This window comes from Oncorhynchus clarkii, chromosome 20 (assembly GCF_045791955.1).
Source record: "Oncorhynchus clarkii lewisi isolate Uvic-CL-2024 chromosome 20, UVic_Ocla_1.0, whole genome shotgun sequence".
Taxonomy (NCBI): domain Eukaryota; kingdom Metazoa; phylum Chordata; class Actinopteri; order Salmoniformes; family Salmonidae; genus Oncorhynchus; species Oncorhynchus clarkii.
In genome coordinates, this window is record NC_092166.1 from 84,983,476 (window position 1) to 85,004,653 (window position 21,178).

At 43.6% G+C, this 21,178-nt stretch overlaps 1 protein-coding gene across 3 annotated transcripts in view; it reads left to right on the top strand.

Annotated features, from left to right (window-relative positions):
* Nucleotides 1–18,977, top strand: part of LOC139377005 (calphotin-like) — a 29,511-nt gene extending 10,534 nt beyond the window's left edge. The window contains exons 2-4 of one of the 3 annotated variants that reach the window (XM_071120060.1): nt 508–596; nt 923–1,088; nt 18,873–18,977. In XM_071120060.1, coding sequence (XP_070976161.1) covers nt 508–596; nt 923–1,088; nt 18,873–18,877 — 260 coding nt within the window. In that variant the 3' untranslated portion in view covers nt 18,878–18,977. Of the gene's footprint in view, nt 1–507; nt 597–922; nt 1,089–4,636; nt 6,137–18,872 lie in introns of those variants that run through there. The other 2 variants (XM_071120059.1, XM_071120058.1) reach the window with 2 other exon arrangements.
* Nucleotides 18,978–21,178: the final 2,201 nt, after the last annotated feature.

Genomic DNA, 21,178 nt, shown 5'->3' on the forward strand with positions numbered 1-21,178 from the left:
TCCATGCAGATCTCCTCTAGAGCAGTGATGTTTTGGGGCTGTTGCTGGGCAACACGAACTTTCAACTCCCTCTAAAGATTTTCTATGGGGTTGAGATCTGGAGACTGGCTAGGCCTTTATGGTTCCAGGTAGAACCCTTTTTGGTTCCAGGGAGAACCCTTTTGGGTTCCATGTGCATTGGAACCCTCTGTGGAAGGGGTCCTACATGAAACCCAAAGGGGTTCTACCTGGAACCATAAAGGGTTCTACCTGGAACCATAAAAGGTTCTACCTGGAACCATAAAGGGTTCTACCTGGTACCATAAAAGGTTCTCCAAAGGGCAGAAAAAACATGTTAGGTTCTAGATAGCACCTTTTTTTCAGTTTCGGTTCTTGTCAATAAACTTCACAATAGGGTGTTGAATGTTCAATTTGTGCTGATTGATAACAACCTATTGATCAATCTGTGGACCTACGTAATTAACTGTAAATGGGTCTGAATTAGAGTTGTTCACCTTTCCTTCTCAGGTAAGACACCTGTGCATCGCATTGGTTATGTGACCCCAGAGCCCAATGGTTGCAGCTCCGACCTCCTAGGATTCCAGGTACCAGATAGTGTATGTTTTAACTATCACTAACTGTAGACAGCGTATGATACTGTACTAATACCCGACACCTAAACCGCAGACTGTTTTCTCATACAATACATACTATACTTAAAGGGCCCTTATATAGCCCCCTCTGTGGAAAGGGTTCTACACTGAAAACAAAAGGTTTCTACCTGGAACCAAATAGTGTTTTTCAAAGGGTTCTCCTATTGGGACAGCTGAAGTCATTTTAGGTTCTAGAAAGCACCTTTTTTGTGTGAGTGTATATAAATCCTATGTTATGTTAACTTATAACCTGTATATCTTTCTGTATTTTTGTTATTGTCCCAACACAGTTTGACATGGGCATCCCAGCCATGACTCAGTGCTGTAACCAGCTGGACAGTTGCTATGACACCTGTGGCTCCGACAAAAACCGCTGTGACTCCAAGTACCGCTTGTGTCTCCACGCTATTTGCTCTGACCTGAAGAAGAGCCTGGGGCTTGTGTCAAAGGTCAAAGGTGAGATAGCTACTGAATTATACTCTGTAACACTTGACCGTAGACGCAGTGCTTCGTTTGAGCCGGATCCTACCACAGCTTCTTAAAACCTCTTGTGACTAGGGGGCAGAATTTTCATTTTTGGAAAAATAACGTTCCCAAAGTAAACGGGATATTTTGTCAGGACAAGATGCTAGAATATGCATATAATTGACAGCTTAGGATAGAAAACACTCTAAAGTTTCCAAAACTGTAAAAATATTGTCTGTGAGTATAACAGAACTGATATTGCAGGCGAAAGCCTGAGAAAAATCCAATCCGGAAGTGCCTCATGTTTTGAAAGCGCTGCGTTCCAATGCGTCCCTATTGAGCAGTGAATGGGCTATCAACCAGATTACCTTTTCTCCATATTCCCCAAGGTGTCTACAGCATTGTGACGTAGTTTTCAGTTGATGATTACGCTCCCGGATCCGGGATGGGGTGTTACAACAGGTTTTAACAATAACAAAAAATGACCTAGCTGTGGATTGTGTGTATGCCAATACCCAGGCATAGTCTACGGTCGGGAACGTGCCGCAAATCTGTCAATGAACAGTATGCAGACAAAAAAAACAGGCTTTCCGCAATATTTCAAATACAACTGCGGGAAAACACAGGTTGGAAACCGAATGGAAGGTCGAATCTGTCTGCTATAGGTTGAATCTGTCTGCTATAGGTCGAATCTGTCTGCTATAGGTCGAATCTGTCTGCTATAGGTTGAATCTGTCTGCTATAGGTTGAATCTGTCTGCTATAGGTCGAATCTGTCTGCTATAGGTCGAATCTGTCTGATATAGGTTGAATCTGTCTGCTATAGGTCGAATCTGTCTGCTATAGGTTGGATCTGTCTGCTATAGGTCGAATCTGTCTGCTATAGGTTGAATCTGTCTGCTATAGGTCGAATCTGTCTGCTATAGGTTGAATCTGTCTGCTATAGGTCGAATCTGTCTGCTATAGGTTGAATCTGTCTGCTATAGGTCGAATCTGTCTGCTTTTAGGTCGAATCGGTCTGCTATATGCCGGATATGTCTGCTATAGGTCGAATCTGTCTGCTATATGTCAAATCTGTCTGCTATAGATCTAATCTGTCTGCTATAGGTCGAATCTGTCTGCTATAGGTCAAATATGTCTGCTATAGATCTAATCTGTCTGCTATAGGTCGAATCAGTCTGCTTTAGGTCGAATCTGTCTGCTATAGGTCAAATCGGTCTGCTATAGGTCGAATCTGTCTGCTATAGGTCGAATCTGCCTGCTATAGGTCGAATCTGTCTGCTATAGGCTAACAAAATATTTCACAAAGTAAAACAAGAGTGAGATGTAGGAGTTTGGCAAGAACGCGCCGGCGAGTGAGCTGCGGATAATTATTTTTTAGGACTATAATTTCCTCCTCATATACCGTAGCCTACAATATGTGTCTCCTTGGCCCAGGTAGGCTATTGATGGATTCAAGACAAGGTGTTTGTTATGTATCTCAGATTCTCAGTTTGTCATAGTAGCCTGTCATTTTGATCATCTGTGCAGTATTCTTTTTTCCTTTTATTCTGCCAAAGCCTCCAGTCATGTAAAATTATGTAGAATTGCAAATTCTTATTTGTTCCTAGGCCGTCATTGAAAATAAGAATTTGTTCTTAACTGACTTGCCTAGTTAAATAAAGTAAAAATAAACTCTTTGTGTTGTTGTTTGTTTAGTGTGTTCCAATTTTCCCAGAAGCGGTTAGAATCTATGACATTGAGCTGATTTCTGACGTGCTGTTCCATCTTTTCCCGTAGTGTATTGTTTGTAGTGTATTGTATTAGTGATTCACCATAGTGAAGGCGTACACTCAGGTTTTCTGGGTCTCTATGTTGTTGGTTGGACAGGTTTCTCAATTTCTTTCTTAGGTTTTTGTATACTTCATCAAACCATTTATCATTGTTGTTCATTTTTTTTAGATTGTCTGCATTTTTAGATTTGAAAGGGAAGCTGAAAGGTCAAATATACTGTTAGGCTTTCTACTGCCAAGTGGGCTGACTGTGAACGCTCTGAGAGACTCTGGGTTGAGATCAGTGATAAAGTAGTCTACAGTGCTACTGCCAAGAGATGAGCTATAGGTGTACCTACCGTAGGAGTCTCCTCGAAGCCTACCATTGACTATGTACAGACCCAGCGTGCGACAGAGCTGCAGGAGTTGTGACCCATTTTTTGTTGGTTATGTTGTCGTAGTTGTGCCTATGGGGGGCATATAGGGGAGGGAATGCTGTCACCTCCAGGTAGGTGTTTGACCCCCTGTGTGCTGAAGGTGTCAGGTTCTTGTCCAGTTCTAGAGTTTAGGTCGCCACAAACTAGTACATGTCCCTGGGCCTGAATATGGTTGATCTCCCGGTCTAGGATGGAGAAGCTGTTAAAGTAGGGGGATATAGATATAGGTGGCCATTTTTCTCTGTTGAGATTATTTCCTTACTCATTTCTAGTCAGGGTAAAGGCTGCTCAAGTTCAGGGTGGAGTGGTGGGCAAGGTAGACATTAGGTTTTGAGGCACAGTCTCGGGAAATGCTTGGATTCACCCGCTGTATTGTGACAGAATGATAGTCTTTTGGTGGTAGCAGGGTGGAGGTAACCACTTGTGCGTTGGGGAAAGTGGAAGAAGCTGTTTCAATCACTCTCTTGAGTGCTGTTGCCAGGCTTTCCTGCGGTGCCCTTAGATCATTTGTGCCCATGTGAATGATGATGTGGCTGGGGGTCCCTAGTCTGTCCTCTGACAACAGCTCCAGGATATGCCTAGTGTTTGGGCACCAGAGTTTAGCCACTGTGTTTAGGCAAAAGTTTAGTTTAGATCTGTTAGGAGGGGTGGGGTCTGTTAGGAGGGGGTGGGGTCTGTTAGGAAGGGGTGGAGTCTGTTAGGAGGTGGTGGAGTCTGTTAGGAGGGGCTGGGGTCTGTTAGGAGGGGGTGGGGTCTGTTAGGAGGGGGTGGGGTCTGTTAGGAGGGTGTGGGGTCTGATAGGAGGGGGTGGGGTCTGTTAGGAGGGGTGGGGTCTGTTAGGAGGGGCTGGGGTCTGTTAGGAGGGGGTGGGGTCTGTTAGGAGGGGTGGGGTCTGTTGGGTTGGTGGGTCCTGTGTTGTCTGTCCCATTGTGGTGTTGAGGCTGTGGTCCGGGTCTGAGGTGGGCTGTTCTGCTGGCTTGTCTGGGGGAAGAGTCCTGCTCTCTGTCACACCTCAGCTTTCTGACCTCGTCCTTCAGTGCTGTTAGCTGTTCCATGTGTTCCTCTCCCTCCTCCTTCAGTGCTGTTAGCTGTTCCATGTGTTCCTCTCCCTCCTCCTTCAGTGCTGTTAGCTGTTCCATGTGTTCCACTCCCTCCCCCTATCTACATTCTCTCTCTCTCTCTCTCTCTCTCTCTCTCTCTCTCTCTCTCTCTCTCTCTCTCTCTCTCTCTCCCCCTCCCTCCCTACCTACCTACCTACCTACCTACCTACCTACCTACCTACCTTACCTACCTTACCTACCTACATCCCTCCCTCAACCCTAACCCTCTGTCTCTCTCTCTCCCCCTCCCAGCCTGTGAGACCGTAGCAGATACTCTGTACAACACAGTGTGGACGCTGGGCTGCAGATCCTTCATGAACAGCCAGAGGGAAGCATGTCACTGTGAGGGAGAGGAGAGGGACGAGCTGTAGAGGACCAGGCTGGGACACTACACAACACCTCCCAGCCCTAGACCAAACTGGGGCACTACACTACTCAACACGAGAGAAAGCTGGGAGGAGAGGGAGGAGCTGTAGAGGACCAGGCTGGGACACTACACTACACTACCCAGCACTAGACCAACCTGGGACACTATACTACCCAGCACTAGACCAACCTGGGACACTACACTACCCAACACTAGACCAACATAGGACACTACACAACACTACCCAGCACTAGATCAACCTGGGACACTACACTACCCAGCACTAGACCAACCTGGGACACTAAACTACACTACACTACCCAGCACTAGACCAACCTGGGACACTACACTACCCAGCACTAGACCAACCTAGGACACTACACTACCCAGCACTAGATCAACCTGGGACACTACACTACCCAGCACTAGACCAACCTGGGACACTACACTACACTACCCAGCACTAGACCAACCTGGGACACTACACTACACTACCCAGCACTAGACCAACCTGGGACACTACACTACCCTACCCAGCACTAGATCAACCTGGGACACTACACTACCCAGCACTAGACCAACCTGGGACACTACACTACCCAGCACTAGACCAACCTGGGACACTATACTACACTACACTACACTACCCAGCACTAGATCAACCTGGGACACTACACTACCCTACCCAGCACTAGATCAACCTGGGACACTACACTACCCAGCACTAGACCAACCTAGGACACTACACAACCCAGCACTAGACCAACCTGGGACACTACACTACCCAGCACTAGACCAACCTGGGACACTACACTACCCAGCACTAGACCAACCTAGGACACTACACAACCCAGCACTAGACCAACCTAGGACACTACACAACACTACCCAGCACTAGATAAACCTGGGACACTACACTACCCAGCACTAGACCAACCTGGGACACTACACTACCCAGCACTATACCAACCTAGGACACTACACAACACTACCCAGCACTAGATCAACCTGGGACACTACACTACCCAGCACTAGACCAACCTGGGACACTACACTACCCAGCACTAGACCAACCTGGGACACTACACTACCCAGCACTAGACCAACCTAGAACACTACACAACACTACCCAGCACTAGATCAACCTGGGACACTACACTACCCAGCACTAGACCAACCTGGGACACTACACTACCCAGCACTAGACCAACCTGGGACACTACACTACCCAGCACTAGATCAACCTGGGAAGAGAGGAACGAGCTGTAGAGGACCAACCTGGGAAGAGAGGGACTAGCTGTAGAGGACATGCATGTACATAAAACAATATCCTCTTGCAAGAATCATCAATGGAAAGAAGAAGCCAACAGTCACTTGCATCAAAATGAAGGGGAAAAAACTAACAAGCACTCACTTGATTCAGTTGAACTTCAAGTCAACATGGATTCACACTATATAGCCACTCCTATTTGTCATATCTTTAATCTGAGTCTGGAGGAAAAATAATTGTCCTTAGAACTGGAGGGAAACCAAAGTAATTCCGGTACCCAAGAATGGTAAAGCACCCTTTACTGGTTCTAACAGCTGACCAATCAGCTTGCTGCCGACTCTTAGCAAACTTTATTTAAAAAAAATTGTGATTGACCAGAAACAATGCCATTTCTCTGTAAACAAATTAACAACAGACCTTCAGCATGCTTATAGAGAAGGGCACGCAACATGTACAGATGGGGAGAGGTCTGTCCTTGATTTAAGCCTAGATTCAGTCAGATCAATCGTTAACCAACGATAGCAGACACATGCATAGCGGCTGTTTTGGCGGTATCTGAGTTGGAACTGCGTTGGAGCCGTCAAATCGGTGAGCAGCTGCACATGCGATCACTGTCATGAAGCAACACCCGCCTCACTAGAAGCCACACCCTCCCCACTCGAAGCCACACCCTCCCTACTCGAAGCCACCCCCCCCCCCACTCGAAGCCACACCCCCCCCCCCCCTCCCCACTCGAAGCCACACCCCCCCCCCCTCCCCACTCGAAGCCACACCCTCCCTACTCGAAGCCACCCCCCCCCCCCCTCCCCACTCGAAGCCACACCCTCCCTACTCGAAGCCACCCCCCCCCCCTCCCCACTAGAAGCCACACCCTCCCTACTCGAAGCCACCCCCCCCCCTCCCCACTAGAAGCCACACCCCCCCACACTCGAAGCCACACCCTCCTCACTTGCGTTAGAAGTTCAGAATGTGTAGGCTACATAGAAATAATTACGCATTAAACAAAATCATAAGGATTTCTATTATCAAGGTGTAGATTACATATCACATCGCAGTGTTCCCACTTGTTAACAAACCTGCATGGGATTTCGGTTAATGCAACTCCATGCAGCCAATGGCAACGTCCGCTTTAGTTATAAGGCCGGGAGCCACTTGTGGATTTAACAGCTCAGTTCCACCTCGGACACCATCAAAATAACCGTTATGAAGATGTTGAGTAGAGCCCAAAGAGGTGTTGAACCTACCAAATTGTTTGCGTAGTCAACTTAGACACAGCTCTGACACACACACTTATCACACCAGACATGCCACCAGGGGTCTTTTCACAGTCCCCAAATCCCCAATGAATTCAAGAAAACGTACAGTATTATATAGAGCCATGATTGGAAATGGAAATCCCTTTCATCTCAGATTGCTCAGGTGAACAGCAAACCTGGCTTTAAGAAACACAATGCCTCTCCCCTATTTAACCTAAATATGCGTATGTACTGATAGATGCTACTGAATTGATATGTAATATATGAAAATGTAAATGATAAATGCAGGACTAGAATAATTGGTCTCTCTGTGTTTTTTCCTCAGTATTGAGTCAGTACAGAACATTTTACTTACACTTTTCTTGTTTTAAATGTATGTAGTTCTGTCCTGGAGCTGTTCTTGTCTATTAATGTTCTGTATTATGCCATGTTTCATGTGGACTCCAGGAAGAGTAGTTGCTGCTTTTGCAACAGCCAATGGGAATCCTAATAAAATACCAACAGCCAATGGGGATCCTAATAAAATACCAACAGCCAATGGGGATCCTAATAAAATACCAACAGCCAATGGGGATCCTAATAAAATACCAACAGCCAATGGGGATCCTAATAAAATACCAACAGCCAATGGGGATCCTAATAAAATACCAACAGCCAATGGGGATCCTAATAAAACACCAACAGCCAATGGGGATCCTAATAAAATACCAACAGCCAATGGGGATCCTATTAAAATATTAACAGCTAATGGGGATCCTAATAAAATACCAACAGCCAATGGGGATCCTAATAAAATACCAACAGCCAATGGGGATCCTAATAAAACAACAACAGCCAATGGAGATCCTAAGAAAATACCAACAGCCAATGGAGATCCTAAGAAAATACCAACAGCCAATGGGGATCCTAATAAAATACCAACAGCCAATGGGGATCCTAATAAAATACCAACAGCCAATGGGGATCCTAATAAAACAACAACAGCCAATGGAGATCCTAAGAAAATACCAACAGCCAATGGACATTTCCTTCTAATGTACCTGTTAATTTACAGCGTCATTTCTTCCTAATGTACCTGTTAATTTACAGCGTAATTTCTTCCTAATGTACCTGTTAATTTACAGCGTCATTTCTTCCTAATGTACCTGTTAATTTACAGTGTCATTTCTTCCTAATGTACCTGTTAATTTACAGCGTCATTTCTTCCTAATGTACCTGTTAATTTACAGTGTCATTTCTTCCTAATGTACCTGTTAATTTACAGCGTCATTTCTTCCTAATGTACCTGTTAATTTACAGCGTCCTTTCTTCCTAATGTACCTGTTAATTTACAGTGTCATTTCTTCCTAATGTACCTGCTAATTTACAGCGTAATTTCTTCCTAATGTACCTGCTAATTTACAGCGTCATTTCTTCCTAATGTACCTGTTAATTTACAGCGTCATTTCTTCCTAATGTACCTGTTAATTTACAGCGTCATTTCTTCCTAATGTACCTGTTAATTTACAGTGTCCTTTCTTCCTAATGTACCTGCTAATGCGGCTCTTTGTTCTGCATGTTGTGTGAAAACAATCTGCGTCGCAAATGGCACCCTATTCCGAATAAAGTGCACTACTTTTCACCAAGGCCCTTGGGGCTCGGGTCGTATGTAGGGAATAGGGTGCGATTTGCCAGACAAATAACCCATCAATACAGACATTAGTTTTTTTTTAAACTACAGTATGATGTTAATGTTTGGCTGATTCTACAGTATGTTGTTAATGATTGGCTGATTCTACAGTATGATGTTAATGATTGGCTGATTCTACAGTATGATGTTAATGATTGGCTGATTCTACAGTATGATGTTAATGATTGGCTGATTCTACAGTATGTTGTTAATGATTGGTTGATTCTACAGTATGATGTTAATGATAGGCTGATTCTACAGTATGATGTTAATGATTGGCTGATTCTACAGTATGTTGTTAATGATTGGTTGATTCTACAGTATGTTGTTAATGATTGGTTGATTCTACAGTATGTTGTTAATGATTGGCTGATTCTACAGTATGATGTTAATGATTGGCTGATTCTACAGTATGTTGTTAATGATTGGTTGATTCTACAGTATGTTGTTAATGATTGGTTGATTCTACAGTATGTTGTTAATGATTGGTTGATTCTACAGTATGTTGTTAATGATTGGCTGATTCTACAGTATGTTGTTAATGATTGGTTGATTCTACAGTATGTTGTTAATGATTGGTTGATTCTACAGTATGATGTTAATGATTGGTTGATTCTACAGTATGTTGTTAATGATTGGCTGATTCTACAGTATGTTGTTAATGATTGGCTGATTCTACAGTATGTTGTTAATGATTGGTTGATTCTACAGTATGTTGTTAATGATTGGTTGATTCTACAGTATGTTGTTAATGATTGGTTGATTCTACAGTATGATGTTAATGATTGGTTGATTCTACAGTATGTTGTTAATGATTGGCTGATTCTACAGTATGATGTTAATGATTGGTTGATTCTACAGTATGATGTTAATGATTGGTTGATTCTACAGTATGTTGTTAATGATTGGCTGATTCTACAGTACGTTGTTAATGATTGGTTGATTCTACAGTATGATGTTAATGATTGGCTGATTCTACAGTATGTTGTTAATGATTGGTTGATTCTACAGTATGATGTTAATGATTGGCTGATTCTACAGTATGTTGTTAATGATTGGTTGATTCTACAGTATGTTGTTAATGATTGGTTGATTCTACAGTATGTTGTTAATGATTGGTTGATTCTACAGTATGTTGTTAATGATTGGCTGATTCTACAGTATGTTGTTAATGATTGGCTGATTCTACAGTATGTTGTTAATGATTGGCTGATTCTACAGTATGTTGTTAATGATTGGTTGATTCTACAGTATGATGTTAATGATTGGCTGATTCTACAGTATGTTGTTAATGATTGGTTGATTCTACAGTATGTTGTTAATGATTGGTTGATTCTACAGTATGTTGTTAATGATTGGCTGATTCTACAGTATGTTGTTAATGATTGGCTGATTCTACAGTATGTTGTTAATGATTGGCTGATTCTACAGTATGTTGTTAATGATTGGTTGATTCTACAGTGCAGAAATAAGTGTTTTGCAGAAATACAGTCAGTGTTTATTTAGTGTTTAGTGTTTTAATGTAAGTTATTTTGTGGGTTGCTGTCCATTGACTGATGGGGATGTCAGGCTATTTAGTTATTTTTATATGAATAAATGAATAACTAATTTGAATCCGTTGATGTGATATGTGTACTTATTAAGGTAGGGAGGTGATGCACAGTGGTGATGTCTAGTCACAATACATTACTAATGTTTTCAGTTAACACTCTTCAGGGTTTTGTATAGCCAGTTATACATGCTTTTTATTAGCCTGGGTGCCAGTCTGTATAGCCAGTTATACATGTTATTTATTAGCCTGGGTACCAGTCTGTATAGCCAGTTATACATGTTATTTATTAGCCTGGGTGCCAGTCTGTATAGCCAGTTATACATGTTATTTATTAGCCTGGGTGCCATTCTCTATAGCCAGTTATACATGTTATTTATTAGCCTGGGTGACAGTCTGTATAGCCAGTTATATATGTTATTTATTAGCCTGGGTGCCAGTCTGTATAGCCAGTTATACTTGTTATTTATTAGCCTGGGTACCAGTCTGTATAGCCAGTTATACATGTTATTTATTAGCCTGGGTGCCAGTCTGTATAGCCAGTTATACATGTTATTTATTAGCCTGGGTGCCAGTCTGTATAGCCAGTTATACATGTTATTTATTAGCCTGGGTGCCAGTCTGTATAGCCAGTTATACATGCTTTTTATTAGCCTGGGTGCCATTCTGTATAGCCAGTTATACATGTTATTTATTGGCCTGGGTGCCAGTCTGTAAAGCCAGTTATACATGTTATTTATTAGCCTGGGTGCCAGTCTGTATAGCCAGATATACATGTTATTTATTAGCCTGGGTGCCAGTCTGTTTCTGTTCTCTTGTCAACTCCTTATGAAATTAGCCAGCCAGTCATGACCATTTCCTAAGGAGTTGGCAAATAGAGCAAAAACAGATGGGATCCAGGCTAGCGCTCCATTTGTTGGTAGTGTAAATGACACTGTGTTTGTTATTAATCTCTCTCTTATATACATATACTTACACACCAGTACATTGACGTGAAATATGAAATATAAACCACTTTCATAAATATACATGAATCTGTAAGCAAGTCATCAGGCGAGACAAAATGCCTTCTGCAACACTCGCTGACCTACTACTGAATCTCTCGTCTTGTAGTACGAGTGACACGGTGAAAACTGCAGCACTCGACTCCTCAAACGATTTCTAATAGAACTGCCAATCACTTTAACGGTGAGCAGATTGTGCTGGAGGGCAAATTGGCTAAAATATAGACATGTCTCCTAAAGGGAACCCTGTTCCCTATGGGTCCTGTTCTAAAGTAGTGCACTATATAGGGAATAGGGTTCTATAGGGCTCTGTTCTAATATAGTGCACTATATAAGGAATAGGGTTCCATATGGCCCTGTTCTAATGTAGTGCACTATATAGGGAATAGGGTGCCATAGGGCTCTGGTCTAATGTAGTGCACTATATAAGGAATAGGGTTCCATATGGCCCTGTTCTAATGTAGTGCACTATATAGGGAATAGGGTTCTATAGGGCTCTGTTCTAATATAGTGCACTATGTAGGGAATAGGGTTCTATAGGGCTCTGATCTAAAGTAGTGCACTATGTAGGGAATAGGGTGCCATAGGGCTCTGGTCTAATGTAGTGCACTATATAGGGAATAGGGTGCCATAGGGCTCTGGTCTAATGTAGTGCACTATATAGGGAATAGGGTGCCATAGGGCCCTGGTCTATAGTAGTACCACTATATAGGGAATAGGGTGCCATAGGGCCCTGGTCTATAGTAGTACCACTATATAGGGTATAGGGCTCTGGTCTAGGGAATAGGGCTCTGGTCTAAAGTAGTGCACTATATAGGGAAGAGGGTGCCATAGGGCTCTGGTCTAAAGTAGTGCACTATATAGGGAATAGGACTCTGGTCTAAAGTAGTGCACTATATAGGGAATAGGGTGCTATATGGAATGTAATCCTATGTAAACGTGGATGTACAGTCAGGTCCAGAATTATTGGCACCCATGACAAAGATGAGCAACAAATACTAACTATACTGTTTACAAAATGTGGAAAAAGTCAAGAGGTCTGAAAACCTTCTGATTGTAGCTGAGTGTTTGCATTATTTAAAACTATACGGTCATTTTATCCTCTCATCTTTATAAAAGGTGTCAATAATTATGGACATGTCTGAATTTACCAGATTCTAGTCAACCACAGCACTGTGAGACAGGGTGACTGACACTGGGGAGTTATAGGATATCTAGTCAACCACAACACTGTGAGACAGGGCTCTGGTCAACAGTAGTACATTATATAGGGCTCTGGTCAACAGTAGTGCATTATATAGGGCTCTGGTCAACAGTAGTGTACTATATAGGGCTCTGGTCAACAGTAGTGTACTATATAGGGCTCTGGTCAACAGTAGTGCACTATATAGGGCTCTGGTCAACAGTAGTGTACTATATAGGGCTCTGGTCAACAGTAGTGTACTATATAGGGCTCTGGTCAACAGTAGTGTACTATATAGGGCTCTAGTGAACAGTAGTGTACTATATAGGGCTCTGGTCAACAGTAGTGTACTATATAGGACTGTAGTGAACAGTAGTGTACTATATAGGGCTCTGGTCAACGGTAGTGTACTATATAGGGCTTTGGTCAACAGTAGTGCACTATATATCCTCTCTAACCCCTCTAACCTCTCTAACGCTATATCCTCTCTACCTCTATATCCTCTCTAACCTCTCTAACTCTATATCCTCTCTAACTCTAAAGCCTCTCTACCACTATATCCTCTCTAACCTCTCTAACCTCTCTAACCCCTCTAACCTCTCTAACCCCTCTAACCCCTCTAACTCTATATCCTCTCTAACCTCTCTAACTCTATATCCTCTCTAACTCTATATCCTCTCTACCTCTATATCCTCTCTAACCTCTCTAACCTCTCTAACCCCTCTAACCTCTCTAACCCCTCTAACCTCTCTAACTCTATATCCTCTCTACCGCTATATCCTCTCTAACCTCTCTAACTCTATATCCTCTCTAACCTCTCTAACTCTATATCCTCTCTAACTCTATATCCTCTCTAACCTCTCTACCTCTGTATCCTCTCTAACCTCTCTAACTCTATATCCTCTCTAACCTCTCTAACTCTATATCCTCTCTAACCTCTCTACCTCTATATCCTCTCTAACCTCTCTAACTCTATATCCTCTCTAACCTCTCTACCTCTGTATCCTCTCTAACCTCTCTAACTCTATATCCTCTCTAACCTCTCTAACTCTATATCCTCTCTATCCTCTCTAACCTCTCTAACTCTCTAACCTCTCTAACTTCTATAACCTCTCTAACCTCTCTAACCTCTCTAACCCCTCTAAACTCTCTAACTCTATATCCTCTCTAACCTCTATATCCTCTCTAACCTCTATATCCTCTCTAACCTCTCTAACCCCTCTAACCTCTCTAACCCCTCTAACCCCTCTAACCTCTCTAACTCTATATCCTCTCTAACTCTATATCCTATCTAACCTCTCTACCTCTATATCCTCTGTAACTCTATATCCTCTCTAACCTCTCTAACTCTATATCCTCTCTAAACTCTATATTCTCTCTAACCTCTCTAACTCTATATTCTCTCTAACTCTATATCCTCTCTAACCTCTCTACCTATGTATCCTCTCTAACCTCTCTAACTCTATATCCTCTCTAACCTCTCTAACTCTATATCCTCTCTAACCCCTCTAACTCTATATCAAATCAAATGTATTTATATAGCCCTTCGTACATCAGCTGATATCTCAAAGTGCTGTACAGAAACCCAGCCTAAAACCCCAAACAGCAAGCAATGCAGGTGTAGAAGCACGGTGGCTAGGAAAAACTCCCTAGAAAGGCCAAAACCTAGGAAGAAACCTAGAGAGGAACCAGGCTATGTGGGGTGGCCAGTCCTCTTCTGGCTGTGTCGGGTGGAGATTATAACAGAACATGGCCAAGATGTTCAAATGTTCATAAATGACCAGCATGGTCGAATAATAATAAGGCAGCATAGTTGAAACTGGAGCAGCAGCACAGTCAGGTGGACTGGGGACAGCAAGGAGTCATCATGTCAGGTATTCCTGGGGCATGGTCCTATGGCTCAGGTCCTCCGAGAGAGAGAAAGAAAGAGAGAATTAGAGAGAGCATATGTGGGATGGCCAGTCCTCTTCTGGCTGTGCCGGGTGGAGATTATAACAGAACATGGCCAAGATGTTCAAATGTTCATAAATGACCAGCATGGTCGAATAATAATAAGGCAGAACAGTTGAAACTGGAGCAGCAGCACGGCCAGGTGGACTGGGGACAGCAAGGAGTCATCATGTCAGGTAGTCCTGAGGCATGGTCCTAGGTCTCAGGTCCTCCGAGAGAGAGAAAGAAAGAGAGAAAGAGAGAATTAGAGAGAGCACACTTAAATTCACACAGGACACCGAATAGGACAGGATAAGTACTCCAGATATAACAAACTGACCCTAGCCCCCCGACACAAACTACTGCAGCATAAATACTGGAGGCTGAGACAGGAGGGGTCAGGAGACACTGTGGCCCCATCCGAGGACACCCCCGGACAGGGCCAAATAGTAAGGATATAACCCCACCCACTTTGCCAAAGCACAGCCCCCACACCCCTAGAGGGATATCTTCAACCACCAACTTACCATCCAGAGACAAGGCTGAGTATAGCCCACAAAGATCTCCGCCACGGCACAACCCAAGGGGGGGCGCCAACCCAGACAGGATGACCACATCAGTGAATCAACCCACTCAGGTGACGCACCCCTTCCAGGGACGGTATGAGAGAGCCCCAGTAAGCCAGTGACTCAGCCCCTGTAATAGGGTTAGAGGCAGAAAATCCCAGTGGAAAGAGGGGAACCGGGCAGGCAGAGACAGCAAGGGCGGTTCGTTGCTCCAGAGCCTTTCCGTTCACCTTCCCACTCCTGGGCCAGACTACACTCAATCATATGACCCACTATATCCTATCTAACTCTATATCCTCTCCAACCTCTCTAACTCTGTATCCTCTCTAACCTCTCTAACTCTGTATCCTCTCTAACCTCTCTAACCACTCTACCTCTATATCCTCTCTAACTCTATATCCTCTCTAACTCTATATCCTCTCCAACCTCTCTAACTCTATATCCTCTCTAACCTCTCTAACTCTATATCCTCTCTAACCTCTCTAACTCTATATCCTCTCTAACCCATCTAACCTCTCTAACTCTATATCCTCTCTAACCCATCTAACCTCTCTAACCTTATGTCCTCTCTAACCTCTCTAACTCTATATCTTATCTAACCCATCTAACCTCTCTAACTCTATATCCTCTCTAACCCATCTATCCTCTCTAACTCTATATCCTCTCTAACTCTATATCCTCTCTAACCTCTCTACCTCTATATCCTCTCTAACTCTATATCCTCTCCAACCTCTCTAACTCTAACCTCTCTAACTCTATATCCTCTCTAACCTCTCTAACACTATATCTTCTCTAACCCATCTAACCTCTCTAACTCTATATCTTCTCTAACCCATCTAACCTCTCTAACTCTATATCCTCTCTAACCCATCTAACCTCTCTAACTCTATATCTTCTCTAACCCATCTATCCTCTCTAACTCTATATCCTCTCTAACCTCTCTAACTCTATATCCTCTCTAACCACTCTAACTCTGTATCCTCTCTAACCTCACTCACTCTATATCTTCTCTAACCTCTCTAACTCTGTATCCTCTCCAACCTCTCTAACTCTATATCTTCTCTAACCTCTCTAACTCTACATCCTCTCTAACCCCTCTAACCCTTCCTAACTTCTCTAACCTCTACCTCTGTTACCTCTCTAACCCCTCTAACCCTTCCTAACCCCTCTAACCTCTACATCTGTTACCTCTCTAACCTCTCTAACCCCTCTAACTCTTCCTAACTTCTCTAACCTCTACCTCTGTTACCTCTCTAACTCTATATCTTCTCTAACCCCTCTAACCCTTCCTAACTTCTCTAACCTCTACCTCTGTTATCTCTCTAACTCTATATATCCTCTCTAACACACAGCCACGTTGTTTGTTATATTAGTAGATTTATGTCACCACAGCCATCATTCTCTATGATCGGCCTTGCCACTCCACTGTCCAGTCCATCTAGCCATGTGTGTGTGTGTGTGTGTGTGTGTGTGTGTGTTTTTGTCCATCTGGTGTGAGTGTGTGTGTGTGTGTGTGTGTGTGTCTGTGTGTCTGTGTGTCTGTGTGTGTGTTTGTTTGTCCATCTGGTGGGTGTGTGTGTGTGTTTGTTTGTCCATCTGGTGTGTGTGTGTCTGTGTGTGTGTTTGTTTGTCCATCTGGTGTGTGTGTGTGTGTGTGTGTGTGTGTGTTTGTTTGTCCATCTGGTGTGTGTGGTCCGTTTCACATACTACGACCCTCCGTCTCACATACAACGACCCTCCGTCTCACATCCTACGACCCTCCAATTGCGTGCAGCTCGGTAGTATTATTGAGAACCACCTAGTCCAAGATAAGAGTATATATACTGTAGATGAGGGTTTGGTGTGTCGGTCTGTCTCTGTGTGTGAGGTGGCAGAGCCTCCTATAGACGTCTTGTCTGTATATATAGATGAGGGTTTGGTGTGAGCAGGAGTTTGTCTCACCTTGACCTGATTGGTTCCAGACAAGACACCCCCCCCCCCCCCCCCCCCCCACCACCACCACGCATCCACACAAACTCTCCTTTCCTCTGTCACTCGTCATTCCCTACCCTTAACTTCTCATCCCTTTCTTCTCAGGACCTCTTCTCCTCCCTTCTCTCCTCTAATTCATCCCCTCGTTCATTCTCTCTCTCCACAGGACACAGTATTGCTGTTGATCAGAAACGGAACACAGAATACTCGTGCCTCTCTCCATGGCAACTGTGTCCATCTGCTCTGATAATGTGTAATAATTACATCTCCCTCCATCTTTCTCTCTCCGTCCTCTTTATTATACCCCGAGCCGTCTATCAATCCATATCACATTAATTTCTGTTTCTCTATCATTTGTCTTTTGTTCTCATCCTTAAAGTTCTTTATCCTTCTATTTTTTTTTAGAAAGGCCCGGAAAAGACGGAACAATGATCTATTCAGGAACAGCATTAGTGGAGACAGTGTGATGTATCTGTGTGCTGTCTCTCTCTCTCACTCTCTCTGAACCATGTCTCTCTCTCTCTCTCTGAACCATGTCTCTCTCTATCTCTCTGAACCATCTCTCTCTCTCTCTGAACCATCTCTCTCTCTCTCTCTCTGAACCATCTCTCTCTCTCTCTCTCTGAACCATGTCTCTCTCTCTCTCTGAACCATGTCTCTCTCTCTCTCTCTGAACCATCTCTCTCTCTCTCTCTCTCTCTGAACCATGTCTCTCTCTCTCTCTCTCTGAACCATGTCTCTCTCTCTCTCTCTCTCTCTGAACCATGTCTCTCTCTCTCTGAACCATGTCTCTCTCTCTCTCTCTGAACCATGTCTCTCTCTCCCTCTCTGAACCATGTCTTTCTCTATCTCTCTGAACCATCTCTCTCTCTCTCTGAACCATGTCTCTCTCTCTCTCTCTCTGAACCATGTCTCTCTCTCTCTCTCTGAACCATGTCTCTCTCTCTCTCTCTCTGAACCATGTCTCTCTCTCTCTCTCTGAACCATGTCTCTCTCTCTCTCTCTGAACCATGTCTCTCTCTCTCTCTCTCTGAACCATGTCTCTCTCTCTCTCTCTGAACCATCTCTCTCTCTCTCTGAACCATGTCTCTCTCTCTCTCTCTCTGAACCATGTCTCTCTCTCTCTCTCTCTGAACCATGTCTCTCTCTCTCTCTCTGAACCATGTCTCTCTCTCTCTCTCTGAACCATGTCTCTCTCTCTCTCTCTGAACCATGTCTCTCTCTCTCTCTCTCTCTGAACCATGTCTCTCTCTCTCTGAACCATGTCTCTCTCTCTCTCTCTGAACCATGTCTCTCTCTCTCTCTCTCTCTCTCTCTGAACCATGTCTCTCTCTCCCTCTCTGAACCATGTCTTTCTCTATCTCTCTGAACCATCTCTCTCTCTCTCTGAACCATGTCTCTCTCTCTCTCTCTCTGAACCATGTCTCTCTCTCTCTCTCTGAACCATGTCTCTCTCTCTCTCTCTCTGAACCATGTCTCTCTCTCTCTCTCTGAACCATGTCTCTCTCTCTCTCTCTCTGAACCATCTCTCTCTCTCTCTGAACCATGTCTCTCTCTCTCTCTCTGAACCATGTCTCTCTCTCTCTCTCTCTGAACCATGTCTCTCTCTCTCTCTCTGAACCATGTCTCTCTCTCTCTCTCTGAACCATGTCTCTCTCTCTCTCTCTCTCTGAACCATGTCTCTCTCTCTCTCTTTGGACCAGACAAACAGACCAAAGGGTTAGGTTGATCCAGGATCTTATCGAAGGCCTTTTAATGAGTCCCAATTGTCTACCTTAGAAGTGTGTACTTGTTGACTCCATACCATGGAATGGACAGGCATAAGAAACATGGGGGAGTGAAGGAAGAGCACACTTGAGGAAGAAAAGATGAGAATATCTCTTCTCTTCTGCTGAATAACATCCATGTTTGTGCTGTGTCACCTCCTATTCTCTACCCCTCTAACAGTAAGGACACTTCCTATTCTATACCCCTCTTACAGTAAGGATACTTCCTATTCTCTACCCCTCTAACAGTAAGGACACTTCCTATTCTCTACCCCTCTTACAGTAAGGATACCTCCTATTCTCTACCCCTCTAACAGTAAGGACACTTCCTATTCTATACCCCTCTTATAGTAAGGATACATCATATTCTCTACCCCTCTTACAGTAAGAATACTTCCTATTCTCTACCCCTCTTACAGTAAGGATACCTCCTATTCTCTACACCTCTTACAGTAAGGATACCTCCTATTCTTTACCCCTCTTACAGTAAGGATACCTCCTATTCTCTACCCCTCTTACAGTAAGGACACTTCCTATTCTCTACCCCTCTTACAGTAAGGATACTTCCTATTCTCTACCCCTCTTACAGTAAGGACACTGTACCCCATGTGCACTTGTTCACTCCACCTCATACATTTAAAAGTATTGGTGTGTTCAAGTAAGGCTGGAGTTACCCAGTCCATTACCTTAACCCCAGTCCATTACCTTAACCCCAGTCCATTACCTTACCCAGTCCATTACCTTAACCCCAGTCCATTACCTTAACCCAGTCCATTACCTTAACCCAGTCCATTACCTTAACCCAGTCCATTACCTTAACCAGTCCATTACCTTAACCAGTCCATTACCTTAACCCAGTCCATTACCTTAACCCAGTCCATTACCTTACCCAGTCCATTACCTTAACCAGTCCATTACCTTAACCCAGTCCATTACCTTAACCCAGTCCATTACCTTAACCAGTCCATTACCTTAACCCAGTCCATTACCTTTATCCCAGTCCATTACCTTACCCAGTCCATTACCTTTACCCCAGCCCATTACCTTTACCCCAGTCCATTACCTTAACCCAGTCCATTACCTTACCCAGTCCATGTTCCTTAACCCTAGACCATTACCTTAACTCAGTCCATTACCTTTACCACATTACATTAACCCCAGCCCATTACCTTAACCCAGTCCATTACCTTAACCCAGTCCATTACCTTTACCCAGTCCATTACCTTTACCCCAGTCCATTACCTTAACCCAGTCCATGTTCCTTAACTTCCGAGCGGTTTAGAGGAGGATTAATAAGACCCCAGGGTCCGTGGTGTTATAATAAGACCCCAGGGTCAGTGTTGTTATAATAAGACCCCAGGGTCAGTGTTGTTATAATAAGACCCATCCATCTCTCCTCTCCATCCATCTCTCCTCTCTATCCATCCATCCATCTCTCCTCTCCATCCATCTCTCCTCTCTATCCATCCATCCATCTCTTCTCTCCATCCATCTCTCAGAAAGAGACATACCGGGCCAGATAGAGACATACCGGGCCAGACAGAGACATACCGGGCCAGACAGAGATATACCGGGCCAGACAGAGACATACCGGGCCAGACAGAGACATACCGGAGTAGATCGGGCCAGAAAGAGACATACCGGGCCAGACAGAGACATAACGGGCCAGACAGAGACATACCGGGCCTGGTAAAACTGGTAGTTAACCAGTTATGACAGACCTAGATCCACCACTACACTACGCTACACTACAGCATCATGCACAACAAAGGTTTGATGGGGGACCTACTTAAAAGAGGCATAACACATGAATCATCCGCACACGATGCTTTCATAAGCAGGACAGAACAACTGTAAAATACTGTAAAGTGTTTACTCGAAAGTCTGCTGTGATACTGGGGGATATCTTTTCTCCAATAGAAAACCAATGAGCAACGGACAAACGCTTTCCAAAAAAAGGATTTTATTGATAACTGAATTACATCTCTTTTATACAGGATTTTTACACTTTACTGGTTGTTGTTTGTTTGTTGTTGCCAACATTACAACATCTGATGTCAACAGATTTGTTTTTATTTTTTACAACGGAAATAAAAAAATAAATAGGTCTGAATGAATGGAGAAACAAATTAAATAATTTAAATTATGACATTCTCACTCCTCTTTTAGGCAGGATAAAAACTCAAAAGCAACAATTCACACGTTACAAAACAGAATAAATGTGACTGGGGAGAATGACAAATAGATCAGGCAAGATGAACAGA